At 40.2% G+C, this 17,336-nt stretch overlaps 1 protein-coding gene across 1 annotated transcript in view; it reads right to left on the bottom strand.

Moving 5' to 3' along the window:
• Nucleotides 1-2,253, bottom strand: part of LOC134579405 (solute carrier family 13 member 1-like) — a 66,157-nt gene extending 63,904 nt beyond the window's left edge. The window contains exon 1 of the mRNA XM_063438687.1: nt 1,845-2,253. Within this exon, the coding sequence (XP_063294757.1) occupies nt 1,845-2,021 (177 nt within the window). The 5' untranslated portion in view covers nt 2,022-2,253. The remainder of the gene's footprint in view (nt 1-1,844) is intronic.
• Nucleotides 2,254-17,336: the final 15,083 nt, after the last annotated feature.

Genomic DNA, 17,336 nt, shown 5'->3' with positions numbered 1-17,336 from the left:
CAGACCCCTCCTTGTCACCCATGTCCTCCCTAACCAGGGGGGGGGGGGGGAGAGTGATGTTGCAGGATTTGGCTGGTGGCATTATGTTACCAGACGTTTTGTGGTGCTGCCCCAGAGACATTTGTCAAATTGTTAAAATCTTACCCAGGTCCCATCGAGAGCCCGCGCAGCATGCACTTCAGAGCTGGAAAAGCCAAAATGTCAATTTTACAAAACAGAAAAATGGCTGACAGCGCTCACGTGACGCTCTCAGCAGATTACGCTGAAATGGCATCAGGTGCACTTCTGGAACCAGAACTACAGAGCGCTGCAGTGGTTATGGTGCTTGGAGTGTTCCTATTTTGTGAAAAGAATGAGATTGAGATTGAATCTATATCCTGCTTGGGAGTATGCTTCAGCTATGCCCAGTTATGTCCAGTTAGATCGGTTTTGTTTTAATTTCTTTGAATTCCTGGAATTTCACACTTTCCTGAATGACCAGTCTGGACCTGAATCTTCGCTTAATTTTAACTAGGTAACAATTCAGAATGAGCTAACCCAAACACAGCTGTGATTACAATGACTCATTAAAACTCCACGGTCCTCTCCATACTTTCCTTCTCTGAAAAAAGTGTTTTTGGGGGAATAAATGTACAACAGACACGTCCAAAAACGTACACACATATGTTCATTTAAAACAGAGTGCTACTGTTATATGTGAGGCATCTATAGAAAGGTATTACAGGGGGCCAGCCTCAGGAGTTTGGTTTGGAAAAATTCTCACAAAGTGAGATAAAGTTTAAAAAAAAAGGAAAAAAACTGTAAGCCATCCCACGTAATAGCAGATCTGTTTTTAAAAATATGAAAAAATAAAATTTCTGCATAAGTTAGCGATTTTGCTACAGAACACAAAACAACAAATTAAAAACAAAAATGGTCAAAAGAGCTTTATCTTCACCATGGTTAACAATCAGTGGTAAATAACTGATATATTCACAGTGATATGCTAATTCTACACACTGGGATTATTCTCAACCAGTGCGGTCTCAGTATCACTCAGATATATAGGTGTTATTAGCGTGGGTACCCCATTTAGAATATTAAATGACTTGCAGGATACAGAATGTATTATAACACAGTATGTGAAATGATGGGCTAAGGAAGTGAACAGGGAAAGCCAACTTCTGGCAGTAGACCTCCTGTGGTCCAAAACTATTAACTGTTAGTTTAAGCCAGCCTATTGGCTGACTAGGAATGAAGAGAGTGGTAGTGCTCAGCAGATGGTCAGATGAATTGATGTTCATCTCCAATGGTGTGTTCCAAAATCATGGTCTACTTTCTAAAATTCAACTTCCCCCTAAAATCTTCACCAAAGAGGCCATTAAACCTACATATCACCCTAGAGTAGAACATTAAGAGAACATTGTATGCGATACAATTACAAAAGGAAGAACATTCATAGCAATGTGGGGTGGGCACTGGGCAAAGATCCTGGGGGATAAGGGCATCCAGTGGATAAGGAAGGTATGCAGTGGGGGCAATCTAGGAGTAGAGGGGGTTATCTGGGGGGCAGGGGGAGCAATCTGGGGGCAGAGGGAGCAATCTAGGAGCAGAGGGGACAATCTGGGGGCAGTGGGAGCAATCTAGGAGCAGAGGGGACAATCTGGGGGCAGTGGGAGCAATCTGGGGGCAGTGGGATCAATCTGGGGGCAGTGGGAGCAATCTGGGGGCAGTGGGAGCAATCTGGGGGCAGTGGGAGCAATCTGGGGGCAGTGGGAGCAATCTGGGGGCAGAGGGAGCAATCTGGGGGCAGAGGGAGCAATCTGGGGGCAGAGGGGCAATCTATGATCCCATTGTTTGTTTACCTTGGTCTGTGTTATCAATGGCAGGGGGAGGAGGAGGACAGGCAGCACAAAAGTGATGAGGATATCTTTCTGCTTCCACAGCTGCCGCAGTAAAGACATGGCCATGTGGAGGCACAGCACTCCTGGGGTCCAGACAGGTACAGGATGCTCCAGAGGAGGCAGGTCCGGAGAATACATCCAGGGAGTCAGTGGGGGATGCAGGAGGAGCCTCCCTGCAGACTTTCTCAGGCTCACCTCAGCATGTCTGGGATGTACAATCCAGCTTCATCACAAATGGGGGAAAAGGAGACTGGGGCCAGCCCCCCCCCCCAGGCAATGGGCAGGCTGCTGACACCCCCCAAGCGATGGGCAGGCTACTGACACCCCCCCAGGCGATGGGCAGGCTGCTGACACTAACAAAGAGCCCTGCACAGCTCACAGCTCCCCCCTCCCCACTGCCACGTCACTGGAAGCCCACCAACCCCAGCCTGCACACAGCATCCTGCCTTGCAATCCTTCCAGGGTGGGGGGAGCCTACAACATCACATGGGCTGCCTGGGTCTACATCCGCCTAGCCGGGCTTCCAAAATACTGCATTGTGCCCCACTGAGCCCTGTGCACTGAAATGTGTATACATTGTTACTGTTACATTATATCAGTGTGTATACATTGTTACAGCCTATTAATATAGAAACATTGTTACTGTTACAGCCTTATATATATAAACATTGTTACTGTTACATTATATTAGCATATACATTATTACAGCCTACTAATATATAAACATTGTTACTGTTACAGCCTTATATATATAAACATTGTTACTGTTACATTATATTAGTATATACATTATTACAGCCTACTAATATATAAACATTGTTACTGTTACAGCCTTATATATATATATATATATATATATATATATATATATATAAAAACATTGTTACTGTTACATAATATGAATATAAACATTGTTACATTATATCAGTGTATATACATTGTTACAGCCTACTAATATATAAACATTGTTACTGTTACAGCCTAATATATATATATATAAATAAACATTGTTACTGTTACATTAGATTAATATAAACATTGTTACATTATATCAGTGTGTATACATTGTTACAGCCTATTAATATATATACATTGTTACTGTTACATCTTATCAGAGTGTGTACACATTGTTACTGTTACATTATATTAATATATATACATTGTTACTGTTACATCCTATCAGAGTGTGTACACATTGTTACTGTTACATTATAATAATATATATACATTGTTACTGTTACATCCTATCAGAGTGTGTACACATTGTTACTGTTACATTATATTAATATATATACATTGTTACAGCCTATTAATATATATACATTGTTACTGTTACATCTTAGCAGAGTGTGTACACATTGTTACTGTTCCATTATATTAATATATATACATTGTTACAGCCTATTAATATATATACATTGTTACTGTTACATCTTATCAGAGTGTGTACACATTGTTACTGTTACATTATATTAATATATATACATTGTTACTGTTACATCTTATCAGAGTGTGTACACATTGTTACTGTTACATTATATTAATATATATACATTGTTACTGTTACATCTTATCAGAGTGTGTACATTGTTACTGTTACATCCTATCAGTGTGTACACATTGTCACTGTTACATTATATTAATATATATACATTGTTACTGTTACATCTTATCAGAGTGTGTACACATTGTTACTGTTACATTATATTAATATATATACATTGTTACTGTTACATCTTATCAGAGTGTGTACACATTGTTACTGTTACATTATATTAATATATATACATTGTTACTGTTACATCTTATCAGAGTGTGTACACATTGTTACTGTTACATTATATTAATATATATATATACATTGTTACAGCTTATTAATATATATACATTGTTACTGTTACATCTTATCAGAGTGTGTACACATTGTTACTGTTACATTATATTAATATATATACATTGTTACTGTTACATCTTATCAGAGTGTGTACACATTGTTACTGTTACATTATATTAATATATATACATTGTTACAGCCTATTAATATATATACATTGTTACTGTTACATCTTATCAGAGTGTGTACACATTGTTACTGTTACATTATATTAATATATATACATTGTTACTGTTACATCTTATCAGAGTGTGTACACATTGTTACTGTTACATTATATTAATATATATACATTGTTACTGTTACATCTTATCAGAGTGTGTACACGTTGTTACTGTTACATTATATTAATATATATATACATTGTTACTGTTACATCTTATCAGAGTGTGTACACATTGTTACTGTTACATTATATTAATATATATACATTGTTACTGTTACATCTTATCAGAGTGTGTACACATTGTTACTGTTACATTATATTAATATATATACATTGTTACTGTTACATCTTAGCAGAGTGTGTACACATTGTTACTGTTACATTATATTAATATATATATATACATTGTTACAGCTTATTAATATATATACATTGTTACTGTTACATCTTATCAGAGTGTGTACACATTGTTACTGTTACATTATATTAATATATATACATTGTTACTGTTACATCTTATCAGAGTGTGTACACATTGTTACTGTTACATTATATTAATATATATACATTGTTACAGCCTATTAATATATATACATTGTTACTGTTACATCTTATCAGAGTGTGTACACATTGTTACTGTTACATTATATTAATATATATATACATTGTTACTGTTACATCTTATCAGAGTGTGTACACATTGTTACTGTTACATTATATTAATATATATACATTGTTACTGTTACATCTTATCAGAGTGTGTACACGTTGTTACTGTTACATTATATTAATATATATACATTGTTACTGTTACATCTTATCAGAGTGTGTACACATTGTTACTGTTACATCCTATCAGAGTGTGTACACATTGTTACTGTTACATTATATTAATATATATACATTGTTACTGTTACATCCTATCAGAGTGTGTACACATTGTTACTGTTACATTATATTAATATATATACATTGTTACTGTTACATCCTATCAGAGTGTGTACACATTGTTACTGTTACATTATATTAATATATATACATTGTTACTGTTACATCCTATCAGAGTGTGTACATTGTTACTGTTACATCCTATCAGAGTGTGTACACATTGTTACTGGGACATCATATTAATATGTACATAGTTACTCACACATCATATTGGCTTCTTCCAGCTGATACCTGGAAATGTATGAGAGCATTGCTCCAATATGATACAGGAGCAGGAAAAGCCTATTCGAGCCCTGAAGTGACTGGCCTGGGAAATCTCCCCTGTTGGCCCCAGCCACACAACAGTAGAATGGACTGGCCAACCATGCCTACCCTCACCGACCTGACTCCTCGAGGTCATGGCCTTGGTGGACTTGTGGCAAATCCGTCCCTGCTTACTGTTATGGAACTTTTATTTTACATCTTAAACCAAATTGGGTTAGAGATAGTGTTTCTTTAATAGTATTTCTAAGCCCTGCCCAGGATTGCTGGGAGTTGGCATTATTTTCTCCTTTTACTCTCCGCTCTTATATGTCCTTGATATTACCTGCTCTTTTTTGGAATGAGGGTAGTGGCAGTGTATTAGTGTAGTGTCTTAGTTAAAGTTAAAGAGTATTTCATAAAGATAGAATCACTGATATGAATCACAGAGGTACTGATAAATTAGGATTTAACCTTGTCTGGTGACTACCCAGGAGACACCTTCTATCCAAGCTGAAAGAGATGGTTTACATAAGGCTGGTACGATAGATCGGTCACTATTTTTAACATCCTTTACATTTTTATCTGGATGGGTGGCACTAATCCTGTTATGTGATCTATAAACGATTATATCCAGCCTGATCCTTGTACAGTATTTTTAGTGCTATTTGTTTGACCTCACTATCTGAGCAGGAAATGGGCTCCCCTCTGGTTCCTATGAGGGTGGTGGGATAGATAGATCATTCTTTATATGTATCCTTATAATTTATAGCTGGACGGGTAGCAGAATTTTAAATCCTACTATTGGATCCTTAATACTATATCCAGTCTGATCCTTGTACAATGTTTTTAGTGCTATTTGTTTGACTTTACTGGCTGAGCATGATAGGAGTTATCATACTGGTCCTCCTGAGTAGCTGTAAAGGAACACTATAGTCACCTAAATTACTTTATCTAAATAAAGCAGTTTTAGTGTATAGATCATTCCCCTGCAATTTCACTGCTCAATTCACTGTCATTTAGGAGTTAAATCACTTTGTTTCTGTTTATGCAGCCCTAGCCACACCTCCCATGGCTATGATTGACAGAGCCTGCATGAAAAAAAAAACTGGTTTCACTTTCAAACAGATGTAATTTACCTTAAATAATTGTATCTCAATCTCTAAATTGAACTTTAATGACATACAGGAGGCTCTTGCAGGGTCTAGCAAGCTATTAACATAGCAGGGGATAAGAAAATCTTAATTAAACAGAACTTGCAATAAAGAAAGCCTAAATAGGGCTCTCTTTACAGGAAGTGTTTATGGAAGGCTGTGCAAGTCACATGCAGGGAGGTGTGACTAGGGTTCATAAACAAAGGGATTTAACTCCTAAATGGCAGAGGATTGAGCAGTGAGGCTGCAGGGGCATGTTACATAGTTACATAGCTGAAAAGAGACTTGCGTCCATCAAGTTCAGCCTTCCTCACACCTGTTTTTTGCTGTTGATCCAAAAGGCAAAAAAAAAAACCCAGTTTGAAGCACAATTTTGCAACAAGCTAGGACAAAAAAATCCTTTTTGACCCCAGAATGGCAGTCAGATTTATCCTTGAATCAAGCACATATTACCCTACATTGAAAGATTATATCCTTGAATATTCTGTCTTTGCAAGTATGCATCTAGTAGCTGTTTGAACATCTGTATGGACTCTGATAAAACCACTTCTTCAGGCAGAGAATTCCACATCCTGATTGTTCTTACAGTAAAAAAACCTTTCCTTTGCCTTAGACGAAATCTTCTTTCTTCCAGTCTAAACGCATGGCCTCGTGTCCTATGTAAAGTCCGGTTTGTGAATAGATTTCCACACAATGGTTTGTATTGGCCCCGAATATATTTGTATAATGTTATATTTGTATAATGTTCTATACACCAAAACTGCTTCATTAAGCTAAAGTTGTTCAGGTGACTATAGTGTCCCTGTAACTTATTTGCTGCCCTCTTGGGAATTCTTGTGTCTATATAACAAGTAGCTATTATTTGTATCAATGTGCTGTGGGTAATCTGTGATTGTACTCAGAGGTTGTTACATACAGATACGTATTGGCTACTTTCAGTTCCCTTTAACTCAGCCCTTTATAGATATAGTGATAGTTGACTGTGGGGTTGTCATTACCAATTAGGGGATCCTCTTTATAGGTTACCCGTTTTTGTTGTTTCTTATATTTTCGGTACAAGGCTAGGATAGCCTGGGCTGGTACTATGCACACTGACAAATCACCTTTGTTGGCCCTTTTGACCTTTTGGTGACTCCTATATATTCTTGATTAGCTCTGGAACATGCATGTCCCATGAGACTGGAGGTTATTGTGAGACAGTCCCTGGTGGCAGCTATTTCAGCTTGGGAATGAGCTAAATTAAAATAGCAACAGCTGCCGCTTGGCAGTGTGTATGTCCCAGTGCGGCCCACGATCGCTGAACTGAACTGCACAAAAGTTAATTGTGAATTATTAACCAGTTTATTAATTGCACAGATCACATCCCTATCCATGCAGAAAGGGAAGTCTAAGTTAAAGGAACACTGTAGGCACCCAAACCAAATTAAGTCTAAATTAAAGGAACGCTATAAGCACCCAAGCCACTTCATCTCAGCCACTAGAAGCGTCTCCGTGAAATAATTGAGTAAAACTTCAGAAAGACCCATCTGATTGGCGCAGCGCTGCGTTTTGACACACATGCGTACTAGCTTTCCAATGCTCTCATGTTCTTGATGATCTCAGCCAAGGAGGCAAGACCAGGCATGGATGAAGCAGCGCGGCGTGGGGTGCAAGGTAGGTTGATTTCCAAGGAGTTACATTATAACCCTCGCATGGGGGGCTTAGATAGATAGATCTCATGCCCTTTATTGTAACAGGAAATTCATGTTTTCAGGTATTTAATGCAAATTCTTGGACTCAAATATCTATATACAAAGCAAGGACAGAGCTTTATAATACGCAATGGCCGGCAGAAGTCCTAATACGGGGATCTATTAAACAATATTATGGATAGATAGGTCTTCAGTGTAAGGAGAGTTGTGTTTATAAACCATATCGATGTAACGGAGTGAGGATACATATTTGACAGTCTTGGCTTATTAATATTAAGAGGCTCCGAGGGATTTTTGTAGGAGGAGGGAATATACATGTTTTTCCTTGACATCATATTTAATGCTGATTGGCCAATAATTGATAACTGCCTTTTTCAACGTGGCAATCAAGAAACATTATCTAACAGGGAATTAGCATTAAGCACCTTAGGATGACCTAAGTCTGCTTGTTGAATTTTTCCTCTGATATAGTCGTGGTTATGGTACTGCTGGGCTGTCTGTGCCATCTCCTGGGGTCTGATCCAGGCAATCAAAGACAACTGAACAAATATCAGTGGAGGAGTTTTCAGATTTGAACATTTTTAGTTGAAAAGTTCTGAGCTTCTACAAGAAACAGCACACCTGAATAGGGAAACCAGAGAGTATGTGAGCCCCACGAGGGAGATTATGCAGAAGGTCAATTAAAAGGAACAATCCAGCCAAAAAAGGGACCAGTCCTGTTATAAAACAGTAATCATAGCTTTAAAATGGGCATGGTTTTCTCTGGACCACAGAAAGTAGAGCGGCAAGTTACTCCCTCCCCTAGAAGAGCCCAGCGGTGCAGCTCATTGGCTGAGAGTGACACTCAATATTATAGATTCTAAGCTCATTGGTTGAGATTGACATGCAATATTATAGATTCTAAACTCATTGGCTGACAGTGACACGCAATATTAGATTCTAAGCTCATTGGCTGAGATGGACACTCAATATTATAGATTCTAAGCTCATTGGCTGAGAGGGACACTCAATATTACAGATTCTAAGCTCATTGGCTGAGAGTGACACTCAATATTAGATTCTAAGCTCATTGGCTGAGATGGACACTCAATATTATAGATTCTAAGCTCATTGGCTGAGAGTGAAAATCACTATTATAGATTCTAAACTTATTGGCTGAGAGGGACACTCAATATTATAGATTCTAAGCTCATTGGCTGAGAGTGACACTCAATATTATAGATTATAAGCTCATTGGCTGAGAGTGACTCTCAATATTATAGATTCTAAGCTAATTGGCTGAGATGGTGTAACGAGAATATACCCCTACACGCAGGATCCAGCCAAACAGAAGACAGCACAGAGGAGAGATACGTCTACCGGACCCAGGGCTGCCATCAGAAATGTTAGGGCCCCTGACACAACTCAAGATCTGGGCCCCCTGGGCCAGCCCTGAGTCCGCCCACAAGGATGTAGTGTGTGTATAGTGGATGCAGATTGTACGTTTTGTATAATGTATGTAATGTTTGTATGCATGCATTAGATGCAGAGTGTGTGTGTAGTGAATGTAGGTGTGTATAGTGAATGCAGTGTGTTTGTAGTGAATGTAGTGTGTTTGTAGTGAATGCAGAGTGTGTATAGAGCATGTAGTGTGATTGTAGTGAGTGCAAAGTGTGTTTAGTGAATGTAGTGTGATTGTAGTGAATGCAAAAATTGTATAGTGTGATTGTGGTGAATGCAGAGTGTGGATAGTGAATGTAGTGTGAGTGTGTAGTGCAGAGTGTGTTTAGTTAATGTAGTGTGTGTGTGGTGCAGAGTGTGTTTAGTGAATGTAGTGTGTGTGTGTGTATTAATATTAGCCAACAAGCAGACTCCACTCACATTGCCACTGCCAGTATGTGAATCCAGAGTCCAGCCTCTGGTATACCCCCAATGGCGCCGTCCGCATTCGGTGCCAAATGGATCATCCTGCTACTCCTTGAAAACCTGTGAAGGAGCACGTTGACGTCACGTCAGAATGTGATGTGGCGTTGCTTGCCTTTGTGCACCTCCAAGTCCTCCACTGTCCAGCCGAAGCCATCGCAACACTGACCAACACACATTGACAGACACACACACACTGAAAGACACACACACTCTCTGACAGACACACACACACATTGACAGACACACACACTCACTGACAGACACACACTCACTGACAGATACACACACACACTCACTGACTGACACATACTCACTAACAGACACGCACACTGAAAGACATATACACACTCTCTGACAGACACACACACTGAAAGACACACACACTGAAAGACACACACACACACTGACAGACACACACTGACAGACACACACTCACTAACAGACAGACACACACACACACACTGACAGACAGACACACACTCACTGAGACACACACACACTCACTGACAGACACACACTCACTGACAGACACACACACACACACACATTTATATAATATAATAGAAAAAAATCTTGCACTCCATGAAACAACTGTTACTTGCCTGGTGCTTGTCAAGCGAAAATGTAGAAAATGGTAAAGATGATAGCACTCTCAGGACTCCAATATAATATTTAACTTTTAATGATTCACAAAATAAAAGATCGACGTTTCAGTCTGCTATACACAGACTTTCATCAGGACTGATATTAACAGTACAAATACACACTTATATACACATAAAAGAACCAGCAATTAACTTACCCACCACCGGAATTAACTCCCATTCACTGTCCAGCTGGACCGAAAAACGCGCGGATTCTGCCATGGGTCACGTGTGCGTACGTGACGTCGTCACGTGACATCGGCGTCATTACCACGTCACGTGATCGGCCGGGATTGCAGCTTCAATGGGAAAGTGTTGCTATGCGACCACCGTGTCCATAGTAACATAAAAACAAATACAACTTCACTGGAAAGCCTTCAAATATCATATTTATACCGGGCATACCCCAGGCAATCTGTACTGGGAAAAATATATCTTACAGCATTAAACCGGATTTATACATTACAGCCCAATAGTGCAGACAAAGCATGCAACTTCATGTAATTAGACCTACAGCACGAAACAGGCAATAAGATATAGCAGAAAGAATCAAACAAAAAGGTAAGTATAATATAGACATCCCGATAAATCATAGGAGGCACATGTCTTGAGTATTAATCATAGGAATCACATATCTTGAGTATTAAGAAATAGATATTTACATAGTTCTCCCAAAACCACCTCTAAATATATATGTATATATACTCATTCTGCAGGGAAAGAGCTCTTTCAAAGTACAGGATAACTCCTGGGTAAAAATAACTGATCAGAAAATATAAATAAGCGCCTATCCCCCTACGTGGATACACCCCCTAATATTATTAGCGCCATAAGTGCCAGAACACCACTAAAATAACTACTGGAGCCAATATCCATAAGGAATAGACATAATTCTACCGAGTGCATAATGGGTGTATATACTTGTAAACAATATCCTCCTACACAACAAGGAAGCAAAGTATCTTAGGATGCAGGAAAATGCTATAGACTCCAAAGATAAAAGGTATCGGGAAAGAGATGCACACCCTATAGTATGGAGGTGTTAGGGTGAGTGCCTTTCCCCCAGGGTGGGCATTGTCATCCCACCTCCACCTCCTTGGGGTAAGAAGGTGCACGAATATTGCCAACGAGGATAATGGAGTAAATAGTAGTCACAGACGCTAGAGAGGAGGGCCCAGGCAGCCCCAAGTCCCCCCCAAAATGTCTGGCGTAAATTACATAGACAAACAAGGCCTAGGGTGTCAGGGTAGCAATTATACAGCAAACGGGACCCTCCCCATGCCTTACAGGTCATCACATGCTGAGTAATAGAGATGGTGCCATAACCCTTAGGGTGGGCATCAATCTCCCACAACAGACAGTATCAGGATATACATATTCAAAAACAAAAAGTAAAAAGAAAGGATATGTAATCGAAAAGTATCTCATAAGAAGGCAGACAGAGAGTACTTTTCATTCAACCCATTAGGGTGGACAGTTTGGAGAGTCCTGATCCAATAAAGTTCCCTTTGTAGGAGCATCTTTTTACGGTCACCACCCCTTCTAGGCATAGGAACATGGTCGATGGCCATCAGTTTCATAGATGGGAGAGTATGGCCTAGTTCGAGGAAATGTTTGGCAACCGGTAGATCAGACTTTTTATCCCTATATGCCGTCCTGATACTGGATCTGTGATTACGTATCCTCTCTCTCAAGGGTAGATCGGTCTTTCCGATATAAGTCAACCCACACGGGCACATAAGTCTGTAGACCACAAAATCACTGGTGCAAGTCAGACGGTGCTGTATTCGATAACTGCTACCTGTGTGTGGATGGGTGAATGTTTTCCCTGGGATCATGTGTCCGCAGGTTACACAACCCAGGCAACGAAAACATCCCAGGTTCTGCGACGTTGTATCCTTTAGATAGCAGTGTGTGGGGTCGGTCTTCACAAGTAGGTCCTTCAGGTTTTTGTTTCTTTTATAGCAAATCATTGGAGGTTGTTTGAAAATGTCCGGTAGAGTGGTGTCATTTTTCAATATTCTCCAATTATCACAGATGATTTCCTTGAATTTTGATGATGCTGTGGTGTAGGTAGTGGGAAAGACCAATCTCTTAGGCTTTGTTATAGATGATGAAGGATCTACAGTTGTGAGGCACCTGTTGAGTGCTTTCTGTAGCACATAGTTGCTATATCCCCGCTCCTGGAACTTATTCCACATCTCCTTCAGTTGATCTTGAGCATTGTTGAAGTCAGAATTGTTGCGCAATACCCGGAGGAATTGTGAATACGGCAATGAATGTTTTAATGCTGTCGGGTGGAAGCTGTTGGCCTGTAATAGCGTATTGCGGTCTGTGGGTTTGGAGTATAGTGTATAGATTAGTTTGGAGTCCTTACGTGTTACCCTGACATCCAAAAAATCAACTGTAAATTCGTCCACCACCGCTGTAAGTTCTATATTGGACGTACATAGATTGATCTGAGCAATCATCTGTTCCACTTCTATTACATCTCCTCTGACTAGCATAAAGATGTCGTCAATATACCGGACATACATTAGGATCTGTTCTTTATATGGTTCCAAAATGTAGATGGTCTCAAAATTAAACATATAGCCATTTGCATACATGGGTGCCATTGCAGCACCCATGGATGTACCTGCAATCTGCCTATACCACTCGGATTCAAATCTGAAATAGTTTTGAGACAGCACGATGTCCAATATTTCCAATGTAAACTCTATTGGAGGACCACTGTAGTGTGCGGACACAGCTAAAATTGATCTCATTGCATCAATACCCTCTTGGTGCGGTATCACCGTGTATAGACTCTTTACATCACACGTCACTAGGACGATAGGTCCAGATGGTAACAGCGTCTCAGACAGTCGTTTGATGAAGCTCGGGGTGTCTTTAATACACGTCGGAAGGTGTTCTATACTCTCCTTAAATAAGTGGTCCAACCACTTGGCCAATGGTTCCAATACGCCCCCTATCGCAGACACAATGGGGCGTCCAGGGGGTATCTCTTTATTCTTATGCACTTTGGGCAGTGTATATAGCACTGGGGTTCTGGGTGTTGTAGATTGCAGGTACGAGAATATTTCCATAGAAATATAATTGGAATGAAGGCCTCGCATCAGACAGGTTTCGATCATGCGGATAACCTGTTCTGTAGGATCTTTTTGTAACCTCAAATAAGTAGATTGATCCGAAAGTTGTCCCAGAATTTCGGAGCGGTAGTCAGAATAGTTTTGAATGACGATACCGCCCCCCTTGTCGGCAGGTCTGATAATTATGTTAGTGTCACTAGCCAGTGACTTAATGATGGCTCGATCTTTCTGTGTACAATTGGAGTGATGAGGACCTACTTCTTTCAAAAGGTCGGACGACTCTTTATGCACCGAGCGTAGAAACGTTTTGATGGAAGCCTGGTTGGGCATAGGATCAAAAGTGCTCTTTTTCTTGAATTGAGCAGCAGGAGTAGGACAGTCACTGGACTTGGACTTAAAAAAATCCTTAAGTCTTAGGGAGCGCCCAAACTTAAAAAGTTCCACCTCCCAGTTTAATGGATTTGGCTTAGAGGTGGGGACAAAGGATAGTCCCTTACTTAATAAACTAACTTCATCCGATGATAGAATTCTGGATGAAAGATTGAAGACGGGCACTATCTCCGCTGTCGAGGGGGTCTGCCTCTTACCCCAAAAGGTACGCCCCTGCTGGCCACGTCTTGAGATGTGTCTATGTCTGACACTCCGTGTCTGCTCTGGTATCGTGTTCTTATACCCGTGTCCTCTGATGATGATGTCCCTAAAAAAGGTTGTGATGTACCAACCGCTCCACCCTGTTGTCGTGCAGGCCTCTGATCACGCTGGTATTCTGATTCAGATGTGGATTCTCCAGACGTTTTGTCGATAGTATACTGTCTCGGCTTTCTAATGGGTCTCCGTTTCTTTATAAAGTATGGTTGATCATTCTTACCACTCAACCATCTGTACACTCGATGCTCCTTGTAGTCTGCAGTTACCTTATCTTGTTTTTCTCTTTTAAACCTAACAAGATCTATTTTGTAATTCCTAATATTTTCGTTTAACTTTAACAAAGTCGGTGCAGATTCCACTGCTGATAATAATACAGCTTGTTTCGTTTCTAGTTCAGATATTCTCCTTCTGACCTGTATAAGGTCCTCTTTCACATCTTCAATGATGATGAGCATTAGGTCCAGAGAACATTTATTTAGGACAGAGATCCATCGCCGGCACACATGCGGTTTCAGTCTTCCTATGGTAGGGATATTTCTCACACGGAACCCTCTTGGGATTTGTAGCTTCCTATGGTACTCTGATAAAAAAAGGCCATGCAGGTCTAAATCGGTTTCTCGTTTCTTTAAGCGTAATAATTCAAAGTAGATGTCCCTTAAGGACGTAGTATTGGGCAATTCTGTAGTGGATTCAGCCCAGCGAATTCTATCTGCATCATCTTCACTGTATTGCCATGTTTCTGCTTGGTCAGATAAACCCCCAGCAAGTGAAAAGAAATCTTCCATTGATGAAAATAGAAAGTCATATGCAGCGTACTCTGGTAGAAAGTGGTATGACCAAGAAACTAAACAATGTTACATAAAAAAATTGATTGTAGAAAAAATATAGGGAACTGACCTCCCTGTTCAGGGTGCATAGAAAGTCAGCTCAAGCCACTGAGCTATAGATACACAATAGAAAAAAATCTTGCACTCCATGAAACAACTGTTACTTGCCTGGTGCTTGTCAAGCGAAAATGTAGAAAATGGTAAAGATGATAGCACTCTCAGGACTCCAATATAATATTTAACTTTTAATGATTCACAAAATAAAAGATCGACGTTTCAGTCTGCTATACACAGACTTTCATCAGGACTGATATTAACAGTACAAATACACACTTATATACACATAAAAGAACCAGCAATTAACTTACCCACCACCGGAATTAACTCCCATTCACTGTCCAGCTGGACCGAAAAACGCGCGGATTCTGCCATGGGTCACGTGTGCGTACGTGACGTCGTCACGTGACATCGGCGTCATTACCACGTCACGTGATCGGCCGGGATTGCAGCTTCAATGGGAAAGTGTTGCTATGCGACCACCGTGTCCATAGTAACATAAAAACAAATACAACTTCACTGGAAAGCCTTCAAATATCATATTTATACCGGGCATACCCCAGGCAATCTGTACTGGGAAAAATATATCTTACAGCATTAAACCGGATTTATACATTACAGCCCAATAGTGCAGACAAAGCATGCAACTTCATGTAATTAGACCTACAGCACGAAACAGGCAATAAGATATAGCAGAAAGAATCAAACAAAAAGGTAAGTATAATATAGACATCCCGATAAATCATAGGAGGCACATGTCTTGAGTATTAATCATAGGAATCACATATCTTGAGTATTAAGAAATAGATATTTACATAGTTCTCCCAAAACCACCTCTAAATATATATGTATATATACTCATTCTGCAGGGAAAGAGCTCTTTCAAAGTACAGGATAACTCCTGGGTAAAAATAACTGATCAGAAAATATAAATAAGCGCCTATCCCCCTACGTGGATACACCCCCTAATATTATTAGCGCCATAAGTGCCAGAACACCACTAAAATAACTACTGGAGCCAATATCCATAAGGAATAGACATAATTCTACCGAGTGCATAATGGGTGTATATACTTGTAAACAATATCCTCCTACACAACAAGGAAGCAAAGTATCTTAGGATGCAGGAAAATGCTATAGACTCCAAAGATAAAAGGTATCGGGAAAGAGATGCACACCCTATAGTATGGAGGTGTTAGGGTGAGTGCCTTTCCCCCAGGGTGGGCATTGTCATCCCACCTCCACCTCCTTGGGGTAAGAAGGTGCACGAATATTGCCAACGAGGATAATGGAGTAAATAGTAGTCACAGACGCTAGAGAGGAGGGCCCAGGCAGCCCCAAGTCCCCCCCAAAATGTCTGGCGTAAATTACATAGACAAACAAGGCCTAGGGTGTCAGGGTAGCAATTATACAGCAAACGGGACCCTCCCCATGCCTTACAGGTCATCACATGCTGAGTAATAGAGATGGTGCCATAACCCTTAGGGTGGGCATCAATCTCCCACAACAGACAGTATCAGGATATACATATTCAAAAACAAAAAGTAAAAAGAAAGGATATGTAATCGAAAAGTATCTCATAAGAAGGCAGACAGAGAGTACTTTTCATTCAACCCATTAGGGTGGACAGTTTGGAGAGTCCTGATCCAATAAAGTTCCCTTTGTAGGAGCATCTTTTTACGGTCACCACCCCTTCTAGGCATAGGAACATGGTTGATGGCCATCAGTTTCATAGATGGGAGAGTATGGCCTAGTTCGAGGAAATGTTTGGCAACCGGTAGATCAGACTTTTTATCCCTATATGCCGTCCTGATACTGGATCTGTGATTACGTATCCTCTCTCTCAAGGGTAGATCGGTCTTTCCGATATAAGTCAACCCACACGGGCACATAAGTCTGTAGACCACAAAATCACTGGTGCAAGTCAGACGGTGCTGTATTCGATAACTGCTACCTGTGTGTGGATGGGTGAATGTTTTCCCTGGGATCATGTGTCCGCAGGTTACACAACCCAGGCAACGAAAACATCCCAGGTTCTGCGACGTTGTATCCTTTAGATAGCAGTGTGTGGGGTCGGTCTTCACAAGTAGGTCCTTCAGGTTTTTGTTTCTTTTATAGCAAATCATTGGAGGTTGTTTGAAAATGTCCGGTAGAGTGGTGTCATTTTTCAATATTCTCCAATTATCA

This window comes from Pelobates fuscus, chromosome 12 (genome assembly GCF_036172605.1).
Source record: "Pelobates fuscus isolate aPelFus1 chromosome 12, aPelFus1.pri, whole genome shotgun sequence".
Taxonomy (NCBI): Eukaryota; Metazoa; Chordata; class Amphibia; order Anura; family Pelobatidae; genus Pelobates; species Pelobates fuscus.
This window is presented reverse-complemented; position numbering and strand designations above follow the sequence as displayed.